This window comes from Archocentrus centrarchus, chromosome 11 (genome assembly GCF_007364275.1).
Source record: "Archocentrus centrarchus isolate MPI-CPG fArcCen1 chromosome 11, fArcCen1, whole genome shotgun sequence".
In the NCBI taxonomy this organism is placed as follows: Eukaryota; Metazoa; Chordata; class Actinopteri; order Cichliformes; family Cichlidae; genus Archocentrus; species Archocentrus centrarchus.
The window spans coordinates 34,343,036-34,355,339 of record NC_044356.1 but is presented as its reverse complement, the minus strand read 5'-3'; the positions used below and the strand labels follow the sequence as shown (position 1 = coordinate 34,355,339).

Genomic DNA, 12,304 nt, shown 5'->3' with positions numbered 1-12,304 from the left:
CACACTCAATAAAGGAGTGGTTCTGCAGGTGGGGACCACAGACCACGTCTTAATACCTATGCTTTCTGGCTGATGTTTTGGTCACTTTTGAATGTTGGTGGTGCTTTCACACTCGTGGTAGCATGAGACGGACTCTACAACCCACACAAGTGGCTCAGGTAGTGCAGCTCATCCAGGATGGCACATCAATGCGAGCTGTGGCAAGAAGGTTTGCTGTGTCTGTTAGCGTAGTGTCCAGAGGCTGGAGGTGCTACCAGGAGACAAGCCAGTACACCAAGAGATGTGGAGGAGGCCATAGGAGGGCAACAACCCAGCAGCAGGATCGCTACCTCCACCTTTGTGCAAGGAGGAACAGGAGGAGCACTGCCAGAGCCCTGCAAAATGACCTCCAGCAGGCCACAAATGTGCATGTGTCTGCACAAACGGTTAGAAACCGACTCCATGAGGATGGTATGAGGGCCGACGTCCACAGGTGGGGGTTGTGCTCACAGCCCAACACCATGCAGGATGCTTGGCATTTGCCAGAGAACACCAGGATTGGCAAATTCGCCACTGGCGCCCTGTGCTCTTCACAGATGAAAGCAGGTTCACACTGAGCACATGTGACAGACGTGACAGAGTCTGGAGACACCGTGGAGAGCGATCTGCTGCCTGCAACATCCTTCAGCATGACTGTTTTTTTTTTTTTTTCTTTTACACTTTTGGCCACAGAGGCTTTTATGGGCAGTGGAGAGAGACAGGAAATGGGGGAAAGATACAGGGGAAGACACGCAGGCAAACTGGCGACGGGCCGGGACTCGAACCCGCGCCGCCCGCACCGCAACGTGGCATATGTATGTGGTTGCCGGCTTAACCACTAAGCCACCCAGGCACCCAGCATGATCAGTTTGACAGTGGGTCAGTAATGGTGTGGGGTGGCATTTTTTTGGAGGGCCGCACAGCCCTCCATGTGCTCGCCAGAGGTAGCATGACTGCCATTAGGTACCGAGATGAGATCCTCAGACCCCTTGTGAGACCATATGCTGGTGCAGTTGGCCCTGGGTTCCTCCTAAGGCAGGACAATGCTAGACCTCATGTGGCTGGAGTGTGTCAGCAGTTCCTGCAAGATGAAGGCATTGAAGCTATGGACTGGCCCGCCCGTTCCCCAGACCTGAATCCGATTGAGCACATCTGGGACATCATGTCTCGCTCCATCCACCACTTTAATTTTGTGTGTGACTCCAAATCCAGGCCTCCATTGGTTAATAAATTTGATTTCCATTGATGATTTTTGTGATTTTGTTGTCAGCACATTCAACTTTGTACAGAACAAAGTATTCAATGAGAATATTTCATTCATTCAGATCTAGGATGTGTTATTTGAGTGTTCCCTTTATTTTTTTGAGCAGTGTAGTTATATATTTCATATTTAAAAGGTGCTCTTTAAGTAGCTTACAAATCTTTATAATTTTTTAAATCAAAAATTGTGCCATTAGTAGCAGCAAGTTGCAGCAGCTACTGTGAAGGTTCTGCGTGTTTTGCTGCTTTTTGCTGATGTTCTGTCAGGTTTTCATTTGTCCAATCAGTCATTCTAGTTAATGTTTTTATGCTGACAAGGACACTGAATGGCTGAAATGAGCTGTATTCATCTTCAAGGCATTTAAAAAAAATTTTGTGCTGTGTCACCATGTGTGTGAGCAGATAGAAATTACAGACTAAATTGTAAGAAGGGAGGAGAGACTGCAGTGCTTGTAAACAACAGATGGTGCAATCTTGGCCATATCAATATTAAAGAGTACCATAACCCAGATACTGAACTGTTAGCTGCAAGCCTGCATCCATATTATCTGCTGAGAGAGTTTACATGTGCCATTATGGTTGTTGTTTACAATCTGACATCAGCTAATACTGACATGGTGTGTGACATCATCCATTCAGTTAGGAGAGAGAGGAGAGAGGACTGCAAACCCAACACCCAAATGTTCATAGTAGCCTCTGGAGACTTAATCATACTTCTCTCTCTGACGCACTTTGACGTTTTCAGCAATAAGCTAACTGCCTAACCCGAGACAATAAAGCACTATTTGTTTTATGCAGTTGTAAAAGTGCATGTAGCTCCACTATCTTGGCACGTCTGACCACAATGTTGAGAGCTTGAAAAGAAGGCAACTGGTCTTCTTTAAGTTTTTGAAGATGTTTTTCCTCTAGTCTGAGAGGCTTTTCCAGTTCTAAAGCAACTGCAGAAGAGTCCCAAGTAATAAACCCCTAGTGGGGGCTATCTACTGTGGAGGTGGTCCTGAGGGTTGTTAACCTGCTATTAAGGTTGTTAACCCACTATTAAGTCATCACACTGGCTCGTGTGACAACTCACTTGATCAATGTGATGAAAAAAGGTGCGAATAAAGAGCGTAGGAAATTACCATCACCAGGCCAACAACCAACCATTATGTGACCTCTTAAGGTCACATGACAGCAGCCCACTTGTGTAGTCTACATCATAAGCTCTACGCGTTCACTATATGCACCTTCACAACTGCTTGGGACTCTTCTGCATATGTTGCTGTGTGGCAGACAGGTTGGGGGCCCAAATGCAGGACTCATGAGAAGGCAGTTTTAATGCTGAAGACTTGCCAAAATACAGAATACAAAATAATGCAGAGCTGAAGCCAGAGATTCCCAAGACAGAAAGGCAGAAACGGCAGAGCACACAGCATGAAGGAGGATGTGGCAAAGAACCGAGGAAAACTGAGGGCTTAAATACCCAAAGGGAAGTAATTAGGGAGAGAGGACAGCTGGAGGAGGTAAGTCACAGGTGAACAGAATCTAACTAATGAGACAAAGGAAGTAAAACTAAACACAAGACAAAAGACTAGCAAAATAAAACAGGAAGTAACAAATCACTGGACATAAACTTGGACTTGACACAGAGAACACGGGGAAAGTATGGTAGCTGAAATAAGGAATTAGATACAAACAAACTATAACCAAGAACTGAGCTTATAAAGTTAAAACTAAGAAGGTCTGAGGGCCTAGAAAAAGAAAGGCCTATATAAAGAAACCAACCAGGGAAAAGGTACAAAACTCAATACTGCAAAAACTAAAATAAACTAAGAGTCAGACAGAAAACATAAAAACAGAAATTGAAAGTCCAAAGCGCTGGATCAAGAACCCAGGATCAAGACATCACTTCAGAAACATAATTCAAATATCACAACATGGACTAAAAAAATCAGATGTGCCTCCTCTAACCCAGACGCCCATACCAATAACTGCAACACAACCTCATTAATACGGTCTCCACCTACCTGCCTGTTTCTAGCATCAAGGTCAAGAGACAGTTGGAGAGACTATGCGAGAAAAAAGCTGCTGATCTGTGGCACCTCTTTAACCTTAACTTGAGTGCTAATGCTCTGAAAGACATCTTTGTCCTAGCACCCTGCCCCATCTGTTCTCAATAAGCCCTGGAGAGACTTGAGATGGGTTCTGGCCCATCTCAGACCACAGGTGACCACCTCTCTTGACCCATTGCTGTTTGATTACCACCCCAAAGTTGAGGTTGAAGATGTCATCATCTACCTCCTTCAACAAGCACACTCCCACCTAGGCAAATGTGGCATCACAGTGAAAATGATGTTTGTTGATTTCTGTGTCTTTAACACAATCCAGCTTGTATTGCTGTGAAAGAATCTCAAAAGGAAGCACCACAACCCCTTGTGACAGACAAACCACAGTTTGTGCAAATGAAGGGGCATGTGTCTGAGCAGGTGGTAAGCTGCACAGGAGCACCACAGGGTACACTCACCTTTTCTCTTTACCCTGTACACCTCTGACTTCCAGTACATAAATTCTCAGTGCCACGATGCTGTGGTGTTGTTGCTGTGGTGGGGTCTCTCTCTCTCTCTCTCTCTAACTTTTCCAGGAGGCAACCATTATGGTGTTCCTCCACCTCTCTGGGGCAGGGCCGGAGGTCAGAGCTCGGCAGTCCTGCACACCTGATTCTTGTTCTGTTGCAATCAACCCAATATTTAGGTGTCAGTCCAACCCTCCGGTCTATGCCAGAGTGTCTGTTAACCATGCGGTAACGACCTCCAGCTATTTCATGATCAAGAAAGTTTTGTGCATCGCACTTATGTGTTCCTCTTTGTTAAGTATCTTCACTACGGAGCCCAACCTCTCTTTCACTCACCTGCATCTTCAGACTGGCTTCCTCTCCACGCTTACTGGAAATCATTCACTACTCACCTCTGCCTGCCTACCCTCCTGGAAATCGTCGGAGCCCACAACAACAACACACCTCCATCAAGGATTGCTCAGCTCCCACTTACAAGTAAGCCTCTATATCATCTTGGAACTGTCACTGCAGTCTGTTTCGTGGAACAAACTCTCCCTTTCCTCTGCCTAGAGTGACTCACCCACATAACCTTCTGTGCTGCTAACCTGACTGTGAACTACTGTTCTATGGAAATACTCTTCAGGATCCCACTTCAAGTGTTTTTCTCAGTAGTAGCAAACCAATTCAATGTTTCAATAAACTGTAAATAGCCTCTGTCTTCCTGTCCGTGTCTGCATCTGGGTCCACCTCATAGCTTCGGCCTGTAGGCCCTGATACTCAGATGATACTGCAGTTGTAGGTTGGATCAGTGGTGGGAAGGAGACAGAACACAGGGAACTGGTGGACCATTTTGTGGAGTGGTGTAGTAATAACCACCTCCACCTAAGTGTTAAGCACTATTTCCATCCTGGGAAAAGAGGTAAAAGTAGTGGTGAGCAAATACCGTGGTGTTCACCTTGACAGTAGAAGGAACTGGAAATGTAATGAAACACTGAGGTTGTCTACAGGAAAGGACAGAGCAGACTCTATAGAAAGAATAGGTCATTTAATATATGCAGTAAAATGTTACACATTTTTGACCAGTCTGGTTTTGCTAGAGCAATTTTCTTTGCAGCATCACAGCCAGTGACACCAGAAAGCTGGACAAGCTGATTTGGAAGGTTGGATCTGTGGGTACTACTCTAGAAGCACAGGAGTTAATGAGAAGTGAACGTTGCACACACAGATGAACATACTTGAGAACACTTCACATCCCCTGCATGACCTACTGCTGAAACAGCAGTGTTTTCAGTAGGAGTTTCCTTCAACTGCGCTGTCATAAGCACTGATATAAGAAATCTTTTCTGCTGCTGTCAAAATGTATAATAACTCTCCAACCCTCTGTGCAGCAAAGGGAAACTTACTCTCCACGTGGCAATACCTACTGACCTACTGTCTGTGCGTGTGGTTCAACAGCTGCACAGCAGCAGACAGGAAAACACTCCAGCGAATCATCAACACGGCTCAAAAGATCATAGGCTGTCCCCTGCCCTCCCTCCAGGAACTGTTCAATGCCCGCTGCCAGAGGAGGGCACAGAACATCCTCCAGGACCCCTCACACCCTGGACACTCCTTGTTTCAGCTACTGCCATCAGGCAGACGTTTCAGGACAATGAAGGCCAGAACAAACAGACTGAGGAACAGCTTTTATGCCAGGGCTATCATTGAACTGAACTCTGTGTGGTTTGGACAGTGATGTGGGGTGGTAGTGCTGACTGTGTGCGTGCGTTGGTGTGTGTATTGGGGCTAGATTCGTCTGTTAATTTACTATTGTGCACTGTATTTTAGTAATCATTTTTATCACTCATATTTTTATTATTTTATTATTTATTGTCTGAGGCACCTAGAAAGGAATGCATTTTAAATTTCGTTGTGCAACTTCTGTGTACAATGACAATAAAGATTCTGATTCTGATTCTGATTCTGATTCTGATTCAATGCACAAAGTTTCACCACGCTGAAATTAAATTTGAAAACGCATTTACTGTGAGCTTGTACATATATGTATATTTATTGCTTTATCTACTTCATGTCTGTGTTTTTGTTGTGTGTGATCTATGTGAATTTGCTGCTGCAACAAATGTTATGTTGGTCACTTCCTGTTTTATTTTGACAGTCTCGTGTTCCCTGTGCTTTGTGTTTAGTTTTGCTTCCTCTGTGTTATTAGGTTCATTTGTTTCACCCGTTGTTCCCTGTTGTTTCCACTCTCCCTGATTTCCTTGTGTGTATTTAAGCCCTCAGTTTTCCTCTGTTCTTTGTTCAGGTCCTCATCATTGTTAACGTCTTGTTTGATGTTCCTGCTGTAAGCCTTTTGTATTTTGAGTTTCAAGTCTCCTTGTGCATCTGGCTCCTGACCAGCTTGTTTTAGTTCAAGCATTTAAAATAAAGGTTAAGTCCTATTAAAGCTCTCGCATTGTGTCCTGCATTGGGGTCCTCCCTGCCTTGCCTGCAGCAGCTGTGACACCCTAAGCATGCCGCTGTATGTTAAGTACAGTACATCTCTGTTAGAGAAACACCTAACACAGAGACACCTATCATGTTATGTTGTGTTTTATTTTGTTAGTCATTTGCGTTTAGTTTTACATCCTATGGCTCCTTATTAGATCTAGTTCAGCTGTGCTTTGTTCCCCAGATGGCTCCACGCTGCTCACTTTACCTTCCATGTATGCAGAGTCATAATCTCCCCTTTGTCCTCTGTCAGATCATCTGTGTCTCAAGCCCATGTTCCTGTTTGTTATCCTCACGTGTTGCAGACAAGGGCTTAGCCTTGACCCTATGTGTGTGAGTGAAGTGTTGTCTGTGGGGAAATGTGTGTGCGCATGTGTGTGTGTGTGTGTGTGTGTGTGTTGGGGGAGACAGCCAGCTAACCAACTGGCTCAGACAGCACTTGTTACAGACATTTGAACAACCAAGCAAACAGTATAAACAACCCAAGGTCAGTCTGTACCCACTACCCCTTGTCACTATTGGCTATTACATCATTCATTTTGTTTCCCACTTCACAGACTTGCAGCATCCTCCATAGCTTCGGTGCATTAACCACTGTCAGATCTGGATTTTTTTGGCTTTCAGGCAGGCACCCCTAAAATGGATGCAGAGTGAGATCCTCTGTGTGCTGATTAGAGAACACATTTTCATTCCTCAAAGTCAAGGTCATGAAGCCCAATCCTATTAAAACACCACCCAGATTGCTTTCTCCTGTTTAGTGTGGACTATCAGCAGGCACGTTCTATTTATTGTACTGCTGTCATGGCCTTGAACTAGATCTCATATTTAATTTATAAATGGAATATAACTGCCACTGTAAAGCATACTGGACCAGTGCTTAAGTGCTGCCCATTCTAGGTTTCACTCTTGGATAGCTTGTGAGCTGTGAAAAGTTAGCAAAGTGTTGCAGTTCCCACATGCTAAATAAAACCTGACAAATTGATTGATGCAAATTGGCAGCCAGTCTTATACTGTATACAGAGAGTGAGATGGTGAAGGGAAGGAGAGGGCAATAAAAGGGGAAGGAAAGAGGAATATGGGGGAGCAGGGTCAGAGAAAACAGAAGGTTTGATGCTAGGAGGAGTGCAACAGTCAGTGATAAAGAGAAAAATAAAGGGACAGAGGAAGATGAATGTCCCTCACCAATCCACTTGTCATTCCCATACCAGGACAGATTGCCTTTAGTGCTGTCATAGTATCCAATCTTCTTATAGCTCCCTCCTGTGAAAGACAGAAAGACAGGGAAGAGGCTCACACTCTGTCTCTTACTATAATTAATGACAGTGCAGACAGTGCAGGGTCTTCAACCTTACTAACAACCCAAATGTGTGCAGGTAGGACCACCAACATCATTAAAACACTAAACAAGGGAATATAATAGTGTTCCAGAGACTTGGGGAAGCAATGATGGTAAATGGACTGTTTTTTATCTTGCACTTCTGTACTGTCTCTCCTTGAGCACTTAAAGCGCTTTGTACAACATGCCTCAGTCACCCATTCACACCCATTCATGCAACCACTTTTTTTCTATGTCTAAGTCCCTACTATCTAACATTCACACACTGATGTGTGCACTGATGCTGTTCTGGCTGCAAGTGGTACTCCAACATCTTACTTTTAATTTGCTTTTCCATTAATTTGTCCCTTAAATATTTTAATACAAAGTAAAATTATACCTAAACTGAACTTAAATAAAATGTTCAGCATTTCATGAATCAGGCTCCTTCATGTTTCTTCTGAAGGATGTCGGTAGTTTTAATTACAAAGGGAGAAACTGCATGGTTCGATTTAAATTACAAAAACACACCAAACTCAAACAAACACAACTGATTAAAACATTTCTTCTCATGACTCTAATGTGTAATTTATGGTTTAACCCTCATAATGTCCTCCTGCTTCTTTTTTCCTTGACTTAGTGTTATTTTGACTTTTTGACAGAGTGCTATATGTCAAAGTTTAGTGAGGATGCTTTTTTAATCATTTGGATTTTTTTAATGGCAGCACATAATCACACCTGTTGTGCTCTGGGTTTAAAATTGACCCCGACTGGTTTGATTGTTATTTGAAGATTATAAAGTGGATAGTCACCCAATTCTGTGTTATGCTTTTAATAACAATGTCATTCAAACACATTACCACGTTTCTTTATTCCATTTGAAATTTAAAGGCAATAAAACCTAATTTACATAAACTTTTACCTTATTTTTGAGTAATAAATAAATTATCAGTTATTCTGATTATAGCTGACGATCAGAGTCATCCGTGTTGATCATCACAGACTGGTATATGTCAAAGTTGAGTTAGGATGCTGTTTTCAGACCACTTCAGTTTTCTAAATGGTAGCAAATAATCACACCTGCTGGATCAAAATGACCCAGTTTGGTTTGACTGTTTATACAACATGAAGTAGAAATTATCACCCACCCCTGTGTTCCAATTTTATTCCAGTTCATTGCTTGACCTATAAAACATGTCATCCCTACATTTCCATAACATTCAACTTTTCAAAACTAACTGTTCAGAATAAGAACAGTTTGAATATGTGCTCAGTTGCATGCAAGGCAGGTAGTAATGGCACGATCATTGCATTTTTGGCACGTTTTTGATGTTTTGAGATCATTCTGGTGATCTGCAGAATTTCTATTTTTTGGGGTGATAAGACACCAGAGCATGGGTCTCGGTGAAGGCAAACTTTGATGCAAACTGAGCTTTGTCAGTTATTGACACCAGTGTAGGGGGAAGCTCTGTTTTGCACTGTTCCCATTGTGTACAGCTTTCTTTTCAGCAGCTGCAGGCAGGGGCGTATGAACTAAAGAAGTTGTCACAGGTGATTGTTTTCCCCTGAAGACCTTCTATAATGTCAAATATAACTCGCATGCCCTGATTTTCTTCTGACAACAGCATGCATTGCTGGACCTGGCATCACATGCTGCCCATATTTTTATTCCATATTTCCCTGGTTTACTCAGGATGTACTGTTTGAATGGACAGCAACCTCTGAAGTAGACCAGGAACTCATCCACAGTCACATCAGTGCCTGGATCATACATTAAAGATAGGAGAGACACCCACTTGCTCCCGACTGGGAATGGGAGCAAGTTTGTCTTGTGCACATTGATCTTTTCTTGTGTCTTTTTCATCAAATCGAATTACTCTTAAGATTTTATGAAACATCTGGAGTGTCTTGGTAGCACAGAAAATTGGCCTGCCAGACTCATGCCATAAACTAGCAGAAGCTTCTTTACTGGATCACTACATGCCAGCAAGAATCAACATACCCAGGTCCATTCGATCCAGCTTTCTCCACTTGTTGCCATTCACATGTCACTCATCTTTGTTTGTCATGTTCAGCAACACATGTTCAATTGGCTCGGGCAGACACAGATCAAAAGTGGACTTTATGTCATTAATATGATACCTTGCATATGCAGTTGGACCATGGTGGCTTGTCTCTCTTTCTGGTCTCTCTGGGAAGGATGGAAGACCAGATTAATGTTCCATCCTTTGACTGGAAAAATTCTTCTGTCTCACCTGGGTCCTCTCCTGCAGATCTTTTCCTCATCAGTTTATTCTTCCTCTTCATCATCATAAATGAGTGCAGTCCTCCACTTCTGACACTTCTTCCATTTTGACTTCAGCTTGGGGTGGCTGTGGCTCAGGAGGTAGAGCAGGTCATCCACTGATCAGAAAATTGGTGGTTTGAAGAGTAGAAAAGCCTTATGTAAGAACCAGTCCGTTTACCGTTCTACGTCATCATCATGTTCAAAATTTTCCTTCACTTCATACCCTTCTTCCATTTCTGCAGCAGGTGATGTGAGGGTTTCTTCAAAGGAAGAAGTAGCATGCCTGTATGTTGGATCTTCAGACCTTGAATCGCCCTCTTCAGTTGATTCTTCTTCATTATGTTCAGCATTGTCCTCCTGGTCATTCTTTTCCACGTGGTTAAAAATTAACTCACAAGCCTCCTATTCAGTATGGAGTTTCTGCCTCCTCTGTTTGTGAATGTGAAATGCCCCAACACCAGTGAGAAAAGACCTTTTTTGGTCATAGCCATATCTTGACCCCACACACCAAAGATCAAAAATCAAAGATGTGTTGGAAAGCAGTATGTGACAATTTGCCCCATTGCACCAATTTGTACTGCAGGTAGAGGAGATCAGAGAGTGTGTGAATGTTAGATTGGAAGCTTTTAGATGAAGAAAGAAGTGCTTGTGAGTGCTTGTGTGCTTGTGTGCCAGAATGGGTGAATACAAATATGTATAAAGTGCTTTGAGCACTCGAGTAGGAAAGTGCTAGTAAGAATTAGTCCATTTATTGAACAACCCCTATTATTTTCAGACCATTTGTTGAATAAAAAACATATTTTGATGGCAAAAGAATTCACTGTATTGACCCCTGGACAATACAAGGGTTAATGGTGAATTTCACAGGTGTCTTCCTATAGTGCAGGATGCAGATGGTTCCTGAGCACAGGTTTCTTTGTGTCATGGTCCTGGGTGTTTGGAGTTTATGGATTTTCAAGTTCTGTTTGTTATTAAATATCTTCTATTTGATTATTAGTTTGATTTTTGTTTACATTTTCATATTTGTCTATTTCTTAGGTCTTAGTTCCAGTTTTTATTAGAGTTTAGTTTATTCCCTCAGTGTTCCCTATTTTGTCCTCTTGTGTCAGTTCCCCTATTCTAAGTTCATTTATGAGTGTTTTTCCCCATTTAATTACGGGTGTCATGTCATGTTTTATTTTGAAAGTCACTTATCTCTAGTGTCTTGTGTTAAATTTTACTTCCTCCCGTCTCATAATTCCTTTGTTTCATCTGTACCTCGCTTTCCCCAGCTGTGACACATTCTCCTGATGAACCCTCAGTGTGTTTGTGCATGTATAAGTGTATTTACCACAAAGATGAGACTATGTGGGCAGCGTGGTGGTTAGCACCTATGCCTCACAGTTAGAACTCCATCTGGAAGTCCTGGATTCGATTCCAACTTGGTCCGGGCCCCTCCCTCTCTCTCTGTGTGGAGTTGGCATGTTCTCCCCGTGTCTGCGTGGGTTTTCTCCAAGTAATTCGGTTTCCAAAAACATGCACTTACTGGGGTTAGGTTAACTGGCTACTCTAAATTGCCGGTGAGTGTGGATGGTTGTCTGTCTTTCCGTGTTGGCCCTGCGACCTGTACAGGGTGTACCCTGCCTCTTCCCTATGTCAGCTGGGATAGGCTCCAGCCCCCCGTGACCCTGAACAGGATAAGCGGAAGTGAATGGATGGATGTGAGACTGATTTTTTTTAAATTAGTTTACAAGTATATAGTATTTCCCCCAAGTTTTACTGTTACATTTTATGCCAACATGCCGCATTCAATATATATATATATATATATATATATATATATATATATATATATATATATATATATATATATATATATATATATATATATATATATATATATCATCTTCAACACATTTTTTATCATCCAGAAAATCAAGTCAGACAGATGCCCTGTGCATTCTGCTCCAGGAGCCAACAAAAGTCATGTAATATGTCATTAATGCAAGCTTATTTTAAAAAATCTACCCATGTGAAAAACTTTCCCATTGTTTGCTGTAAAAACACTTTAAAATCCAGATGCAATGAATGAACAAGCTAACATCCACTGGACTCCAGTTTTAGTTGTCACATAATCCTTATGCATAATTCTTAATATGCTCTACTGCTACTCACTGCATGGCTCACAGGCCACACGTGGCTTGCCAAGCTTTAATCATCAGCTCTGACAGAATCCAATTATTTAATAATGCCAGTTTTAATGTTCTCAAAATATCTGTTGCAGGTAAATAGGGAGTTAGTGTATAATAATTTCAAGTGATCAAAATATTAATTATACTGTGCTCTAAGCATGTAATATTTTTCATTTGAAATTTTAGGAATTTCAAAATTCTATGGAAAAAAAGAAGAGAAAAATTAAGCATCT

The 12,304-nt window shown here is 42.2% G+C and overlaps 1 protein-coding gene across 1 annotated transcript in view; it reads right to left on the bottom strand.

The window, feature by feature from the left end:
• Window positions 1–12,304, bottom strand: part of gabbr1b (gamma-aminobutyric acid (GABA) B receptor, 1b) — a 102,626-nt gene that overhangs the window by 44,677 nt on the left and 45,645 nt on the right. Inside the window, exon 9 of the mRNA XM_030741798.1 lies at window positions 7,481–7,558. Coding sequence (XP_030597658.1) covers window positions 7,481–7,558 — 78 coding nt within the window. The remainder of the gene's footprint in view (window positions 1–7,480; window positions 7,559–12,304) is intronic.